Genomic DNA, 19,396 nt, shown 5'->3' with positions numbered 1-19,396 from the left:
CAAGGCCATCTTCAGACATTTACTGAATATTGTCATCAACGAAGTTGCAGTGTTTGTAAACAACATTTGAGGAGAAGTTGCACGTCTAGATTGAAGCAGAAACATACAGTGAGTAGCATCTTTGGCAGTGTGGTGGTAATGCAACGAAAAAGTAAAAAATTGAACAGTAAATAAATAAAAAATCGAATAGGCAGGAAAAACCATATAACAAAATAGAAACAGCATGTCTACATAACAGTTTCTGTTAATAAACAAAACTAATAAAATAAAGTAAAATTAGTACTTGACAAGGCTACTTCAGGAGGCATAAAACATGTAGAGTGAGAAACAAACCAATTAAAAGACGAAACAATTATCAATGTAACTACATAATACATAAGGAACTTAATCGATGTCAATAAGATAAATATAAATAAATAAATGCAGCAAAGTGGAGGAATTTGATGAAACATACAGTAAATGAAATCTTTGACAGTGTGGTGGTACGACTTTTTAAAAGGTAAAAAGGCTGAACAATACACAAATAGAAAAAGAGGAAACATATCACTCCAATACAAACCAGTGGTCCGGCAAATATCTACAGAAATGATTTCCAACATTTAAATTTATATTACACATTTTTCAAAAACCTCATCTGCTACTTGTCGTGTCTCACTTTCATATCCAATACCCTCACCATCGGTCGATTTAACTGTATTTCATTCTACTACCCATCATTTACTTTTGTTTAAATTGCTCTTGTGATCTCATTTCAACACACTGTCCATCCGTTCAATTATTCCTCCAAGCCCTTTACCCATTGACGGAATTATGATGTAATCGTCAAACAAGAAATCGTTATTCAAATGGAACTATATGGTTCCACAGACATTTTATAATCTCAAGTATCTTTGGTGTATGTATGCAGATTGAAGCAAAGGACGAAAATTTGCACGAAGGCCTGGATTCTCCAGCCGTCTTGGAATAGCACACCAGTACCGAACGAAACGGGAAATCCTGACTAACCTGACTGACCTTCAACATCAGCATTGGACTGTTGATGACTGGAAACGGAGGAGTCTCGTTTCAAATTGTACGTGTACAGGTATGGAGAAAAACTCATGAATCCATGGACCTTGCATGTCAACAGGGGAACTGTTCAAGCTGGTGGAGGCTCTGCATTGGTGTGTGGCGTGTGTAGTTGGAGTGATATGGGACTCCTGGCATGAACAGACGCATTCTGTCTGTTCACCTGTATCCGTACATATCCATTGTGCATTCCACGGATTTGGGCAATTCCAGCAGGACAACGCGGCATCCCGCGAGACCAGAATAGCTACAGAGTGGCTGAGTTTACACACATCTTTTGGCTACCAAAAACCCCAGACATGGCCATCATTGAGCATATGTTCAATACCTTGCAACGCGCTGCTCAGAAGAAATCTGCATCCCCCTCGTACTCTTACGGTTTTATGGACAGCCTTGCAGGATTCATGGTGTCAATTACCTCCAGCACTACTGCAGACATTAGTCGAGTCCATGCCACGTCGTGCTGCGGCACTTCTGCGTGCTCGCGGGGGCCCCACACGATATTAGTCAGGTGTACTAGTTTCTTTGGCTCTTCAGTGTATACATGCAGAATGAAACGACGAACGAAAATTTTTAGCAAGCCCGTGATTTGAACATGCGGCTCCTGCTCACTAGGCAGATGCGGTAACCAGTATCCCAACCTATTCCTGGGTTTCAGGCAGGATCTAACGTTTCGTTCGATGCTGAGATGCTATTCCCTTAAAGTTGGAGAGCCTCTGCAACGCTTTTCAAGTATGGGTAGGGATACCAAGTGGGCTGAGGTGTGGACTGGAATTTGGATTGAGGGAGGAGGTGATCTATGGTATTCCATGTAGGAGTGCAAAGCCACTGTGGCAGGGCGGCATAGTGGTTAGCGCATCTGCCTAGTGAGTAGATGAGTCGGGTTCGAATCCTGCTCTTCGTAAGAATTTTTATTCGTCGCTTCAGTTTGCCTGTTACATCAAAACACGTCATTCCTTTCATTGTCAACGTTTCACTTTCATAAGTTAGTAGACTCCAAACTTTCCAGTTCCAATTCAGTATTTCACAGCAGTGAACTAACGTACTAAAACAAATCTCTCTTTTTCTATACCAACCTTCTCTGTACGTGTTTCTTGGTTTTAATGCTGTAGTCAGTCTGATGATATTATCTTATTTTCCTAATTCGTCCATATTTTCAGCAAGATGCAGATTTAGCACTGGCTGCCTTTTCCTTTTTCATTTTTATTTATGTTTTCAACTGTTTATAAGTTCTCTGAAAACAAAACTGTTTAATTTTATCTCTAACTTACAATCGTTGTTATACTATTTCTTTGCTTTCTCTCACTCTTTACTTTGACATTTCTTTCAAAGCCACTCACTCTTAAATTTCACTTATGTCGCCCTAAAAACTATAAATAGTGATTTCAGTTCATATGGATGGTGGCGTTCTTTATGTTCTCATATAGCATGCATGTCCTCCAGTCATTCCCTGAACAGCTAAACGGGCCTCGAATGAGGTGATTTTCCTCCTTATTCCTTCAAGGCACTGAGAGGTAAGTATCTTACAGTTTCTCGTGTGACAGTGGAGAGAGTCACGTCGAAATCTGATGTAAGACAGTGACGCGAAAGAAATACATGATGGCTACATGATGGCGTTAAATCTATTATGCAGCAGAAAACGACGCAAAAAACTTTCTCACCAGACAGTGACACACGAAACAAGGGAAAATCTCTTACATATCTACCATAATTTTAATATGAGACAGTGACCATGAGAAACACATTAAAATGTAATGAAGTTGCGTTATCAGTGATAAATGAAAGATATGACGAGTGAGCTAATCTCCACTCAGTACCAACGTTCAACTACAACACGGAACAAAATTGATACTGGACGCATAAAAGGCCGCAATCAGGAACGAAACGTTAAAACCTTTCATCACATGACTTTCGGGATAATCAGCACTTATCGTGGTACATTCGTTGAGTACTAAACTCTACAGCTCTGAATCGCACTGTTATTAACAGCATACAAAGTAGCAGTAAGAAACAGAACTGAAACTTCCATCTTAAAGACTGAGAAAGTACATTAAGTACCAGTAAAAGAAAGTTATTGAGAAAAAAACACAAGTAATATGTGGCGTTCCCCAAGGAAGTGTTACAGGCGCTCTGCTGTTCCTGATCCACATAAACAATTTGGCAATATGAGCAGCCTTCTTATATGTTTTGCGGATGAGTCATTTACGATCTTGTGAAGTTATCAAATGATTTGGACAAGATATCTGTGTGGTGCGCAAAGTGGCAATTCACTCTAAATAATGAAAGGCGTGAAGTCATCCACATGAATACTAAAAGCAATCCGCTGAATTTGGGTTACACGATAAATCACTCACATCTGAGGTCTGTAAATTTAACTAAATCTCAGGGATTACAAGAATTACGAAAAACTGCAAACAATGGTTCAAATGGCTCTGAGCACTATGGGACAACATCTGTGGCCATCAGTCCCCTAGAACGTAGAACTACTTGAACCTAACATGACACACATCCATGCCCGAGGCAGGATTCGAGCCTGCGACCGTAGCGGTCACGCGTTTCCAGACTGAAGCGCCTAGAACCGCACGGCCACGAAAACCTGAAATTAGAATGATCACATAGACAATGTTATGGCCAAAGCAAACCACAGACTACAATTCATTGACAGAACAGGAAATCCAACAGATCTGCTAAAGAGACTGCCTGTACTAAGGTAGTACGACATCTTCTGAGGTACTGCTGTGTGGTGTGGGATCCGCATCAGATAGAACTGACGATGGACATTGGGAAAGTCCAAAGAAGTGCAGCTCGTTTTGTACTGTCACAAAATAGGGAAGCGAGCGCCTCGGATATATAACACGCGAATTGGTGCGGCGGTCATTAAAACAAAGGCGTTTTTGGTTTCAGCAGGATCTCCTCGTGGTATTTAAATCGCAACTTTCTCCTCAGATTGTGAAAATATTGTGACAAATTCATGTTAGCTAAAAGATCCTTGAGATTATCTGCTAACTCTGCGTTTCTGCTTTAGATATTTGCCTTGGTATTACGTAAGACAGGACACTTGCTTTTTAAGGAGCTCCTGACACGAAAACCTAGCAAGCTCAAAAGCAGAAACAACATTCTACGTAAACTCAGCAGCACTCGTTGGGGACCGTTAGCAGACTTTCTTCGGGTCGACCTGGCATACTATGCAGCAGAGTTCTGTGCGCCTGTCTGACTTACTATTTTCCACGTAAAAAAGATAAACGTGCAGCTCAACGAGGCCAAGACCAATGTTAGTGCGTCAATACGATCTACTCCCACATTCTGGCTACCTATCTTTCCATATCCTGATATCAATCGGAAAGCGCGCTACTGCGTAGATATCAGAAGACTGTTGAGAACATTGACTTCCCAGTATTGTACAATATATTGCCCGTAAAGCGGAAAAGAACTCAAGACATTCCACTCTCATCACAGTCAAGACTCTCTTGAAAAGTTAATTCAGTATCGTCAATGAATGGAAACGCTTCTGGTAACAAAACTGTTTTCCACAATGCCTGACAATGCCTTACATGTAGAAGAAACCCCCTGCATTCGACCAGCCTCGGGCAATTAGGACTAACCTGAACCGCAACCGAACCGGCCACGACAGATGTCCAAGACATTTTACACTAGCCCGTCAAAATCTTCATGACTTTCGTGTGAATGCGTTTCGGAACGACAGAAAGTTGCCCATATTGTACCAACATGTTCTGCACGGGCCTACAAGGGTCCTTTCGAAGTTTTCTTGACAGCGACGAGTGATACACAAAAGAACTTGATATCTCTAAGTAACTGTTCTCCTTTGTGTCATTTAATGCTGGAGTGATGTGTTTAAATGAAAGTTCCTGGCAGATTAAAACTGTGTCCGACCAAGACTCGAACAAAGGTCCGAGTTCGAGTCGCGGTCCGGCACACAGTTTTAATCTGCCAGGAACTTTCATATGAGTGCACACTCCTCTGCAGAGTGAAAATCTCATTCTGGATGTGTTTAACTATTGACACACAGTTTTCTAATCTTTATACATGTATCACCAGATGGTAAATTAAATAAAATGTGAAAATATTTTGTTGGCGTCTACCTACATGACGAGAAACGGTCATCATAATAAAATAAGAGAAATCAGACTTCGCACGAGAAGATTTAAGTTTCCGCTTTTCCAGCTCGAGAGTGTAAAGCTAGACAAAAAGCTTGAAGGTGGTTCGACGAACCCTCTGCCAGGCACTTAACTGTGAATTGCAGTGTAATTATGTAGATGAACATGTAAACACTATAACAGCGAACGTAAGTCCCACTACGCTTTGGACGCCATCACACTCCTATATTTGGCGAACTGAAGAAGAATTTCTTTTGGCTTGTTGCGAATTGACTTTTTCTATAAGCCTCATCTGAAAGATTTTTCTTCACGCGTTGTGGTGTTCAGTACTTACGCTGAGCTTCTTTTCTTTCTGTGTTGGCATCACCTGGGACTGTCATCTCGTTTTACGTATTGTATAAGGTCGATGGGTCGATGCAATCTTGACGGCATGCAATGGAACATATCCCACAGTGCATTTCGAATGGTGGCATTAACAAACGCCATCAAAGGTGCGGAACGGAACAGAACTTCGCTTTCAAAGCTTTGCGGGAAAAAAGTTTAATGTTACCATGGTCTACTAACATCAGAAGTTAAACTCTTCTCGTGGCTTAATTTCATCTTATAGCAGAGGATACTATCTTTCTGTCTATTTATCTTTATTTTATTGACTATTTCATTTTCGTGATGCGGTATGAACGTTGTATTTGTTCCAGGAAAGAGGGTCAATGTCTGAAAGTGACAATTAATTTTGGTTTCACAATACCCCAAAATTAGAAAAAAACTTACACTGTGCATAAATAAAAACGTAAAAATATAGAAAAAGTTTCTTTAATCAAAATACTTCAAAAGTAAAACAGGGAGCTCCTCAGAGAGAGAAATATAATTATTTTGCAATTTACGAATCAGAAACGAAAGAAAAAGCAAAGGCTATGGAAAATACGGCAAATACGAGGCCGTGCTGGAAAGTAATGCCTCCGAAATGTGTATTCGAAAAATCTTAAAGCTTTTTAAATGAAACAAATGTTACTACCATTATACATCTTTATACTTCATGCCTGCATATTAGCAGTCCTCTACCGCTACAGGACTATGAACTGTAGAGTGTAACATGGCGGTGTGTAACGTAACTATGTCGGTGCTTGAGAAATCCTCAGAAAACTGAATGCACAAATTGGAAGTGTGCGTCCACACGTGGAACACGTTCACCTTCTGCATGTAATGCCAGACTACACACGAGCGCTGCAAGATCAATCAGACGCCTTGGCTTTACCGTCATCGATCATCCCCCATAGAGTACCAACTTGGCCTCAACCGATTTTCAACAGTTTCCAAAACTTAATGAGCGCCTCCCCAAGGACTTCATTTTAATAGTGCTGAAGAAGTGTAAGTAGAGGTAAGGTTGTGACTCCGTCAACAACGTCGAACTTTCTACTGTGACTGTATCAACAAACTAGATTCTGGTTGGGTGAAATGTTTTCGTTGCAAGTGTGACTATGTTGGGACACATGTGGAGATATGAGGAATAAAGAGGTATAATGTTAATAACTTTTGTTTTATTTTAAAAGCTTTAAGGATTTTAAAATTACAAATTCGGTGGCATTTCTTTCCAGCACGCCCTCGTAGATGTTGCGCAGTGCCGTCCAAACATTGTTGTCAAAATTGCGCTTTGTCGGCCTCGGATAATCGGTTTCGACTTTTCACAAGCAATCATCTACTGCAATATTATTATGGCTTTAGTGTCCAGTTATGACAAATTGCCTGTTGGCATTGTAGAGACATTTACTGTTCCAAGACGACTGTTTTCAACAGTCTTATGTTGCCATCACCTGATCTTTTCACGCTTTGGCTTCATGTAACGTAACATGGCAATTTTATCGCCAGTTCCAAAAGATTAGATAATGGTGGCATAAAACTGCCGATCCTGTACCGAGCGACGTGGCGTTGTGTTGATGTTCCGTCTATTATGAAAACAACACAATTTGAAGTTGGTGTTACTCTAAACATTCATGGTGGTGTCTGTTTGGTGGTGGTTGTTAGTGTTTAACGTCCCGTCGACAACGAGCTCATTAGAGACGGAGCGCAAGCTCGGGTTAGGGAAGGATTGGAAAGGAAATCGGCCGTGCCCTTTTCAAAGGAACCATCCCGGCATTTGCCTGAAACGATTTAGGGAAATCACGGAAAACCTAAATCAGGATGGCCGGAGACGGGAGGTGTCTGTTTGTTATATATCGTGTCTCCCTACCACTTTCGCGCAACGACTCTCTGAGCGTGTTTTTTTAGGAAATTGACTAGATTGAACCTGGGATCTGTTGCTGGTAAGGAGACGCCAGACCACACATGACATGTAGAATTCAGAAGAGTTCAGTGAGACTAGCGATGATATAACCAAATACTAAATGATCTCAGCGTCAGCTCCACTGCACTCCCTGTAAAAGAATCTTAATACTAACTAAATATAGTGGAATTGGTTCAAGGCTTTCCTATTTTTAGTTAGCTGGTAAAATAACGTCGAAAAAGCAGTTAAGTTTACCACTGGAAATTTTATTCTACTCACAAAACATCGTTTATAAATTGCACTATAGATAAAAGGAAATGTTTTAATACAGGATGGTAAAAACCAACTGCGTTCAACAAAAATGTGAACGAATATTCCCTAAATGGGTTTCCAAGTTCTACAATCGATCGAAGGATGACCTATGGCATATCACATCTATAATCTAGGTTTAATTTAAGTTTCACAAAAGAGAAAACTATCAAAATGGTCTACAGTGACCCTCAATTATCTTTAATTACTTATCTAACTTGTCGTAAATTACAGTGGCTGATGTGGCTTCTCAATAACTATATAAAAGAAAAATCATCGCGTTTCAGATCTGTTCTTCAAGTGGCAAATGTGAACACCGTGAGTTTTAATTAACGATCGACACTAGTATTACGCAAAAAGGGGTGTACCAGATGAGTCTTCTGCAGTTCTGAGTGAAGCCTTATGCGCTCAAAAATGCGGCATCGCGTGCGTTCATTACCTTGTCGGTGTTTAGGCAGCGTCAGGGCGACAGCGGCCGGCGCAGCAGCCATCCAGCTCGCCGTCTCGGAACTAACTCTCCTCTAACTTCTCCTTACTACAATTTACCGAAGTTAGTTAAAAAAAATATCTGGCTATGTTTTCATCTGAGCAATCAGGGTCTCAATGTTGACCTTAAGCTCCGCCTACAAAAATTCTGTCTATCCAATGAGAAACGTTATACTTTTCGTGGTGGGGCAATGTTTTTAAAGTTTGCAACGCAACAGAGACGCTAAAAAGTCTCACGCTAAAACCTGTAGCTAGTGTGGTCCTTTTAGCGTTATCGTAAGATCTATACTGTTCTTCTGGAGGGCTCTAGCTTTTACCATGGGCTGGGGGGTGGTCCTTCACGTACCTGAGACGCGAAAAAGTCTCACGCCAAAACTTGCGGGTGGTAGTGGCCCTTTTTGTGTTATCGTAAGATCTATACTGTTTTTCTGGAGGGCTTTAGGTATTAACATGGGCTGGGGGGTGGTCCTTGACGTACCTGAGACGCGAAAAAGTCTCACGCTAAAACTTTCGGGTGGTACTGGTCCTTTTTGTGTTATCGTAAGATCTACACTGTTTTTATGGAGGGCTCTAGCTTTTAACATGGGCTGGGGGGTGGTCCTTGACGTACCTGAGACGCGAAAAGTCTCACGCTAAAACGTGCCGGTTGTGTGGCCCTACTGGTTAGTTGGCGCCGTAGGTGTCCAGACCTTCCCTTATCGTCGGGCCTTCTAGCTTAACACGGTTCTGCTCTCGGCTTCTGTCCTCGTTTCTCCCCTCGGAACTGCATCTGCCTCACGGTGGGAAGGTACGACATGCATTTAGGCATTCTTGTGTTAGTCTGTGGTATTCCATTTTGCTCACTCGTTATTCGTATTACTTTGGTTAATTTAATGTCACGATTTATTCGGAGCTATGTGACATACTACTAGATTTGCTTATTATGTCAGGGTTTTCATGGAAGGTGTTGGATTTGCCTGACACCTTACATTACTTTCCATCGGCTTTTCCTTCTCTTCGCTGTGAGTTGCAATGCGGATCGGGCCAACACCCCGCGCCCCAGACCGTGGCTGTTTGAGCCAGAATTTTTCGAAACTTGTCGCTGCAGGCGCGTATAGTGGTCAGTGACCTTTGGGTGAACGCGTGGGCCTCTACCCCGGGGGCAGATCTAGGGCTAACTACGGTGTGAGGCTTTCTGTGCACTGGCGCTGCCAAGCCTGTACTTCGGCTTCCGTGTGCGTGCGGCTACCCAGGGGTTCATGTGCGCGACACAGTGGTTCGCAGTGGCGTCAGCTACAGCTTGACTTCCGGGTGTGGTGGGAAACGGCTTTGTTCTACATTAACAGCAATCAATTTACTGTGCAACACGTGGAATGGGTGACCGATGTGACACGCGGTGCCTCGCGTTTCACAAAGGGCATATTACAACAATGTTCTAAAGATAAAACAATTTAACATACTCGCTTAGTACTTCGGATGTACAGAGAGAACCTCTTTACTCAGACACCACGCGCACCTATCACGTCTATCGTGATAAGGATTAACAGTGCTCGATGCTATATTCTGGTCATCGCAATTTTAACACAAAAGTAAAGATTACTCTTTGAATTCGTCATTGGAGTCTCATTCCCGCGCAAACTTAAATTACACCCTTGTCGAGTACAGTCGCGTACTTATGTGCTGCAACGGGAACAACCAAGCCAAATGAAGAGTACAAACTAGCGCTTCCTAACAACTGAACACCAAAACGTCATATATATGAGAAAAATATCATCACAACGGTATCTTGAGAATGTCTTTATTCTAACACATGACAAGTTTCGGCGGCACATTACCCTGGGATTCTAGTTACTAACCCACGTTTGCTAATAACAAGGATCCCATAGTAAATGCGCCAAGGAAATCATATAACCTTTTGGCAGTGGTGGGGCATTAGGATGGCGGTAATGTGCTGCCGAAAGTAGTCTTGCATTAGAATGAATATATTCTCAAGATACAGCTGTGGTAGTACTTTCTCTCATGTATATCATCGTCTGAACTCCCTTGTTCATACAATAAGATGGGCATGCATAAATTGAACAAAACGTTAATTTCATTCTATAAATGAGTCATACAAACGACAAACAGCACGAATACATTTATTTCTATTTTGGAGCATGAAATAGCACACGGCAAAACTCAGTAACGGTCTTCACCGAGTATCATGTGGTAATCGGAAGTTGCGAGATAGAACATGCAGCAGAAAGGACCTGTCGAAACGTGGGATATTTTATCTGCGTCAAGGAAATATGATATAAAAGCGTGTTGTTAACATTTCACCGTTTAACCGAGGGCTGAAGTAACAGAAGTAAAGACTACAAGTAATTTCTCAACTCGATGCATTTGGTAATTGGGTAATCCATATCGCAACTGTAGCTATACTGATAACGAGCCGATCAACCAAAACCTGTAGCCATCCGATTCTGATGCATCCACTTTCAATCACAAAGGTATATTTTTCACAAAACCATCATATTTTCCCAGCACACGCGATTCTCGTCTTTTCGTCTGTTCCGTAGGCAGTTTACATTTCATTTTTCTTTCCGTGCACTTAATACACTCGACACAGAAGATTCGAAAAACTCAGTGTCACATAGGTAGCGGCAGATGCTACTTTTCAATAAACTTCACGAATTATTATGTAAATTGACGCTGGAGATGGGAGAAAGGAGAGGATAAGGAAAGAACAAATGACATCAGCTCATCAGCTGCATCGAGGCTTTTTGAGGAGTCAGCAGCGACGACTGAAAATTTATGCCGGACCGGGGCTTGAACCGAGGATCTCCTCGTTATTACGCAGTTGCGTTTACAACTACGCCACCTGGGCTCAGCGTCAAACGCAAATACGTGGACTATTCTGGTTCATATAATCATATACATGTACTTCTCGAAGACATTAACTACTATATATGTCTCGCAAATTTTTAACGGTTTTCTGCGTACATGTTTGAGTACAAGAGAGGAGGCAACTCCACACATATTTACGGCGCTTATGAGAAACAAGACCACACGAGAACGACTAGCGAAAACAAGTAAAACATGAGTTAAGCATTTAACACTGTTATCAGCAGAACAATGAAAACTTTCTACGCTTTAGCGCTGCTCATTGTTTCATATAGACTATAATAACAACAAAGTTGATAAATAGTACCTACCTGCAGTCGCGTCGGAACATCAGGCGTAAAAGCACCACGCCCAATGAGCAGTCTCCGAGTGTACTGAGAGTCCGTTTGTTTACTTCCTGATGGAACTTACGATCAACAAAGTATACTTAACTGGGGGGAGGGGGACGTTGACGAAACTTGACGATTCAATTGCTGAAATACGTAAATAACCCTTCTCGTCGCTAAACAAAGGATAAGAGTCAACTCTTACCTTCTAATTATGTGTGACATCAATTTATGTTTGTAGTTATGAAGCTCTGCTTTGATATTCGATATGGAATGATCATTCTGAACAATGATTCTGTAATGTGGCCGTTGACGCTCACTTCATAATTTTTCATTTTACTTCGTGTCACAGGTACAGCAGTTCAGCCATCACATTCCAGTACTCAAGAAATCTTAGTAAAAATATTTTCCTCTGTGGTAACGGTTTCATTATTCGTATTTCACAGAAAATTATTACTATGTGGTTTAAACAATAATTAGGATTTACAGAAGCCTTTTTACATTATGCGTCACCTTTTGGCAGTAGCTCTCAATTATATTTTCTGTAGTACTTCTCTTTTCTATTTATACAACTTTTATTTTACAGATTCTCATGCAGCCATCTCCAACAGAAGTTCCTCAGAGCGATGTTAAAAGAGACGTAAGTCCAAATATAATTTTACAGTAACAGACTAATTATTACGAAAAACTGTTGCATGGCTCAGAATCATGCTAATCTGTACGTACTAGGTTGTCGGTAAAATATTAGGACTACATTGTGAATGGAAAGTTACCCTTGTTATTTAAAAAAAATTGTCCCAAATATTTCGCTACGAAGCCTTAAAAATCGGTATATCGCGGAACTCACTATTCTATGTTTCGAATGATGATCTCCATAGATTTAAGAAACACCATAGATTTCTTAGTAGCTTTATAGATAAAAAGGATACACTGCTTGAAATACACTAAAGTACAAGCGTTTTACGCATTATCATTCGCTAGAAACTGCACCTCACTACATGTAACCGTTTACAAGATTTTCAGTGTGCCCATGTTACGTCGTCTATTGTGCGCTTTCTGTCTCCGTTTTGCCAGAGACTCTGAGGTCCAGAAGTTAATAAAAATCTGTCAACGTTCTAAATTTAATCAAATGTTGATATTAGGAAAGAAAAACAGTTACTGAGAGCACGTGAAGCAAGGCAGGAACTTAGTTCAGCAGAGATAAAATACAACCAAATGTTACTGCGAGATCACTTTGCCTACTATTCTAAAAGCAAATTTTATTTCATTTCCAGCTTATTTGTTGATGGTTACGGTTGATATCAGTGATTAGAGACGCTTAAAAAATAAAATTTGTGGTTCTGTACACATCTCTATTTAAATGAAGATGGGTTAATCGCTATCTAATAACAAGGCATCGAGTCTATAGGCAGAGTGCTTGAAATGGGAGAGTGAACTATAGCCATGCACCGCCCGCTGCGAAAAGAAAACTTGGCTCTTTTTCACGGAAACAGGCGCCAGTATCAACATTTGTGTTTTCCTTCGATTCAGCTGAAAGCCCAGGCCATGTCTGCTTATTTTTGTGGTACATACTCCACTGAGGCTGTCTTCCTCGCACCTTCAAACTATTAACAGCCCTCCGGGAAGTGGCAAAGTAAACGTATGATACAGCAGCTGATTCACACAATCCTAACGCAGCCTATGGGGAACATCAGTGATAACAATTGTATAAGATACTGATCGGAAACGATGCCAGTGATGTTAAGTCTCATTATTGTTCTTTGTTTCCTCCAAACTTTCAAATATTTATTTAACTTTAAGGTCTTTGAAGGACTACCAAGAAAACCTATATCACTGTCTAAGTGGCCTTTTTTCTTTAATTCCATTAATTTTAATGGCCCAGTTTATAACATCCTATTCAGATTCCAACTAAGAAATTCCACGACAAATTTCCTTACTTTAGGAAACTTTTTAATAAGATGTCAACTATCTAATTCCTGGCGAAATACTCTGGCGGTTACCCTACACCATTAACGATTTAGTGCCCGTTCTAAACATACTGTATAACTGCAGAGGCTGTAAGGTGGTTTGCTAGCTGCATGCTGCCTTGCCACAATACAGAGTGGCACTTGTGGACAACACTATATAGGAGCAACGTACTGGTCGCCTTTATACACTATGTGTGACAGATATTTTCAGTATCCACACGCCATGCAATTAGTTGTAAAAATTATCAACTACGTCTACTCAAACGCAAAAACAGACTGACAGTTCAAATCTTTCATAGAAGAGATGTACAATGACGAGTTTCCCTGTGCTTTTTGACTTCGCTTAGTTAAACGCGTGTTGTTCCAATTAATCGATTTGATCAAAGAATTTCGGCAAAAAAGGAAGCTCTTTCCCTGACTTGATGACCCACAAGGACTATTAGATATGGTTCATATTATATATGTCGTTTGGTACTTGCAAACGCAAAACATATGGTAGAAGCGGGTGAAATACTTATTTCTGATTTAGAGCTAAAAGTGTTCAGCTCTTATACCAAGTTAACACTGTTTCGGATGGACCATGAGACTAAACTTTTCGCTCGTTTTAAACGTCTGAAGAAAACTGACGATACTCTAACTGAATTTCTGATGGAAACAGCGGATTATTTATGTAAAAGGTGTGAATTCAGTGATGAAACAAATGTTAGATTAAGTGACTTGAAAACACGTGGACCTTAATGCTCATTATTTGAGAGTCGATCCTGGCGCTGGAAGTGGGGAACAAGGAACAGTCCCGTTTCACCGCCAGTAATCAAAAATCCAGCAGCTGTGTGGTTGAAACTACTGCAACTGCAAAATAGACTAAAAGGACAGAAGCGAGAAGGTTTCTCAGCTCTTGAATTTTGAAGCAAGATACCACTTCAAATATTAAATGAAATTTGCATTTATGTTATGAAATGCTTTCAGTGTATATGGAAAACAATATTTTTGCAGTTTTGAACTTGGCTGTTATTGTGGAACCGTATACTGGTTTCAACAAAGGATTAAACAGCCAACCGGTTGCACATAAACGGTAGGTACATTGACCTTAGTTTCGTTACCTACTAGGGGTGTCTTCATCATAATAAACGTTGCTAAATCGTAAAATTACATTGCTAAGAAGCAATAGTCAGAATTTGGAGCAGCAATGCTCCTGTCAAAACTAGGATATAACGTTGTAGCCACGAATGCCCAGCTTGGAACAACATAAGTTGCCTGTTGTTTTTTTTTTCGTAAATAAGGCATGGTCTCCGTATTGCTCGTAACAAAAACGGTAAATGCCGAGTGATATCGACAAATTCCACAGAACTGTGTACTGTGTACAGTAAAGGAACAGTTCGGAGATTAAGTTTGCATCAGCACAGCAGTAAACGCTGTCGTAAAGAAGGGTCTGTGAGGCAATGGTCTGTTAACCGGAGTGGCCTGCCCATAGTACCTATTTGTACACAATGGAACATCTTTGGGATGAGTTGAAACATCGACTACAGTCCAGACCCCAGCGTCCAACATACCTTCTCTTGTTTCAGGTCTTGAGGGATAATGGGTTAACTGACATCCAGACACCTCATTCAAAGTGCATACACCCCACGTTAACGTCGACCAACACGTGTGCGAATACTTTTCGTCACAGTGTATTTTAGAGTCTCTATCAAAGCAATATAATGTGTCATCTGGATCATTAGTTCCTGATTTTGTTTTTTAATTACGTCCCTTAATTTAAAACAAATGACACATAAATCGCGAAATTCAGTTGTAAGTGAGCATTGTAATGAAAATTTACCCAACCTTAACTCGTAACTGCATTTCGACCCCTAATAAGTACAACCTACTTGAGAGTGTACACTGATAGGCCAAAACATTATGATCACTGCCTACCCAGTCGTTGGATGCTGCCTGGTGGTGTTGAGAGCACTTGACGCGGTAAAAAAAGTATGTAAGCGGACGATACACGGATGGAGGATCACTCTGGGGAAGGTAGGGGCTGCAAATGGGGAAATCCATTGAGACAAGCGACACTGACGAAGAGCACATTATTATTACGCAGAGCCTGTGAACGAGCATCTCGAAAATGGCGAAGCTGGTCGAATGTTCTCGCGGTATTGTATCTACAGAAAGACGTAGAAGGTCAGTGGAACTACCACCAGGTGCTAAATGTTTGGACGTCCACAACTCTTCAGACAACGTGGGGTTCGGAGGGTTGTCTGCTCTGTAGTGTAGGGTAATGGTGATGTGGGGCATATCTGTCAAAAGAGCTCAATGCTGGTGCACCCATAAGTGTTTTGGAGCACACCGTTCATCGTACATTGTTGAACATGGAGCTCCGCAACAGACCAGCCGTACGTATTCACCTGTTGATCCAACGACAACGTCAGTTACGATTGCAGTGGGCCCAGGTTCATACAGATTCGACCATCGATCAATGGAGACGTGGTGCTTCTTTGGGTGAATTACATTGTCGTTACACCATGCGACGGATCGTTTTCACAAACGCCATCAACGAAGTGAACGGCTGCTCGAAATCTGGAGCACCTGCAAGGACACAGGCTGATGGGAGACATACTCGTGTGCTTGCATGCGACATGTGGTAGATGCATCCCTTCACACTTGATGTCTTCTCCGACGGCGATGTCACCTTTCAGCAGTATAATTGTCCCTGTCTCGGAGCAAGAACTTTGCTACAGTGGTCTGAGGGGCATTGTAGGGAACTCACGTTGATATCTCGGCGACTAAATTCGCCAGAGGTGAATCCTATGGAACCCATCTGGCTCGCTATTGGGAGCCATCACCGAGTACGCTTATCAGCGGCCAGTTATTTACGCGAGTTAAGTGACCTTTGTGCGGACATCTAATGCACATAACTCCACAAAACTACCAACAAACTGTCGGATTCTTGATACGCAGAATCAGTGGTGTATTTAGTTCCAAAGACGGACGAACTAGCAACTAAGCTGGTGGTTGTAATGTTTTGGCTCATCAGAGTGTATTTTGTATGAGAAATATGCTTATTATTCTGCTGTTATGCAAGTAACAACTGAATGCATGTGAGTATCTTTTATACTTACAGTTTTAGTAGTTTTCTACATAAGTTTGTGATACGAAAGGAAACGTCATGAACTGAACGTACTACGTTATTGCACCCTTTAAAAACCAGAAATCACAAGCGCAATAAAGACAAATGATATAGTCTTTGAATTTGTTAATGTTGTATTTTTTTATCTGCGAAAGGCACAGTCGTTTAGTGACAGAAATACGAGGTTACCAGATTTGTAATTGAATTCATTGCGGCCTTGCAGACAGGACAGGAGAAGTAGTAAGAACGTAAAGATGTGCATATACGCATGCGAAACTGTCGGATAAGCCCCTGCATCAATGCATCACATTCGCTTGAAAGTCGGTTATGCTGTCAAAGCGTGAACCCTTCAAATAAATTTCTGCAATTTTCTGTATTGTGGTAGTTTCGTACTGACAATATGAATCTCGTCACCTATGACGATTTTTTCCAGAAAAGGGCTTTCCACGTTTTGCATATGATTGCACTCACAATAGGCCTCGTACTTCTGTTCGGGAGTCAAGGTGTGCGGAACAAACTTCCCCGATAATTTTTTCTTCTTCAAAGCATTCTTAAAATAGTCTTGAACAATTGATTTAGAAATTTTGTGGCATTTGCGGTCTCTGGCACTACAATTTTGACACACTGTAGCTACACGTCCACTACTTAACACTCCCTGTTCACAACTGACTGGTGAAATACACATCTGTTATTTACAGTTGTTAGTTCAAGCCGCTACCATAGATACTGCGCTGAAGTCGCTTTCACGCCATGAAAAAAAAAATATCTGCCTCGGAACGTTTTGAACGGATTGCTTATATCAGAGACGACATACAACTTGGAAGAGGACTTGAATTGAGTGAGTAGTGTCTCGAAATGTGGTTTTAAATTGAACAAAAGGAAAAGTAATACAAGGACGAAGGAATATAGTGAAAGAAAATCAAATGATACAGGGAAAGTAAGAGATGAGATGAATTTTGCTACATTGGTGGCTAAATAACTGAACACGGAAGAAGCAAGGAGGACATCTTAACAACGCATGTAAGACAGCTTTTCTCAAAGTGTTCTTCTGGAGTGACGTATTATAAGCGAAACATTGTTGACAAGAAATATGCACAAGAAGAGATTAACAGCTTTTTAACCGTGGCATTAAGAATACTGAAGATAAAACGGGCAGATCAGATAACAAACGAGAGGGAACTGAATTGAACCGGGATATACCGGGTGATCAGAAAGTCAGTATAAATTTGAAAACTTAATAAATCACGTAATAATGTTGACACAGTGGTAAAAATTGACACACATGCTTGGAATGACATGAGGTTTTATTTGAAGCACCCCATATTGCTAGACGCGCCAAAGATCTCTTGCGAGCGTCGTTTGGTGATGATCGTGTGCTCAGCCACGACTTTCGTCATGCTTGGCCTCCCAGGTCCCCAGATCTCAGTCCGTTCGATTATTGCCTTTGGGGTTACCTGAAGTCGAAAGTGTATCGTGATCGACCGACATCTCTAGGGATGCTGAAAGTCAACGTCCGACGCCAATGCCTCACCATAGCTCCGGACATGCTTTACAGTGCTGTTCACAACATTATTCCTCGACTACAGCTATTGTTGAGGAATGATGGTGGACATATTGAGCATTTCCTGTAAAGAACATCATCTTTGCTTTGTCTTACTTTGTTATGCTAATTATTGCTATTCTGATCAGATGAAGCGCCATCTTTCGGACATTTTTTGAACTTTTGTATTTTTTTTGGTTCTAATAAAACCCCATGTCATTCCAAGCATGTCTGTCAATTCGTAACTCTCTATCTACGTTATTCCGTGATTTATTGAGTTTTCAAATTTATACTGACTTTTTGATCACCTGGTAAAGAGCTGAAATCAGAAATATGTTGACAGAACACATGGTGACGCATTAAAGAATCGGTAGTTTGGTAATGGAAAAAGGTGCGTGTGTGATAACTGTAGAGGGAGAGCACTGCTTGAATGGTGTTATCAGGTTCAAATAAACGTAGGTTACTGTGGTTATGATGAAGTAAAGATACTTGCACAGGTCAAACTAGGGTGGAGAGACGATTCGAATCAGGCTGGTGACTTAAAACTACAAAAGATATAGTAAATTATCTTGGAGCTGCCAGTCTAATTTGTAGCGAAAACAGAGATGGATTATGTTCTAGAAATCGTCATGCCACTCTCCTCTCTAGAACGAAGTTGACTGTCTTTTGGATATGCGCGTCGCTACGCACAGAACGTATGCGTTGCCGGACAGCTTCGCCCGAGGCAACAATTACAGAAAATTCCAAGCTGAAACTCTCCCCAGGATTGCGAACCCGAGTCTCACGCTGGGTCCAATAACGGCAGGCAATAAAATTCCTTAGTGTCTGCAAAGAGCACAGGAAGTGAAAGGTCATCCGAAATAGCAGTTCAGCTTATGAGGTAGGACTGAACTCACCAACATTCCACAAATGTTTCCAGATGTGTATCTATATTTACGCTCTGCAAATTTGTGCGAAGTGCGCTGCGGAGGGCACTCTTTTGTACAGTTGATTAAGATTTCTTTACTTTCCATTCACGAATGAAATGCTGAAAAACTACCATTTGTACACGTATGTACGAGATGTTATTCCTTGACATTATATACTCGACCTCTATTGAATACGTGAGTAAGAGACAAGAGTACTAGTACTTTCTGTTGAGGGAGAAGTGTGTGAAAGTTTTGCTAAATAGGTTTCTCTTAGATGTATGTTTTCCGAATGCAGCCGATTAAGATTTTTCTCCATTTCTGTTACACTGTGTTGCTAGGGGAACAAGTTTGTGAACATCTGGGCTACTTTTCTTTGTATCCTCTTGAGGTAGAGGGGGCCAATGTAACTTGGCTCGTACTTGCACATGTGGCACATTAGGGAAGGAGAC

General features: G+C 41.1%; 1 protein-coding gene across 1 annotated transcript in view; it reads left to right on the top strand.

Annotated features, from left to right (window-relative positions):
• Positions 1-19,396, top strand: part of LOC126355309 (uncharacterized) — an 852,583-nt gene that overhangs the window by 102,287 nt on the left and 730,900 nt on the right. Inside the window, exon 2 of the mRNA XM_050005601.1 lies at positions 12,010-12,063. Within this exon, the coding sequence (XP_049861558.1) occupies positions 12,010-12,063 (54 nt within the window). The remainder of the gene's footprint in view (positions 1-12,009; positions 12,064-19,396) is intronic.

This window comes from Schistocerca gregaria, chromosome 3 (genome assembly GCF_023897955.1).
Source record: "Schistocerca gregaria isolate iqSchGreg1 chromosome 3, iqSchGreg1.2, whole genome shotgun sequence".
NCBI classification, from domain to species: domain Eukaryota; kingdom Metazoa; phylum Arthropoda; class Insecta; order Orthoptera; family Acrididae; genus Schistocerca; species Schistocerca gregaria.
This window is presented reverse-complemented; position numbering and strand designations above follow the sequence as displayed.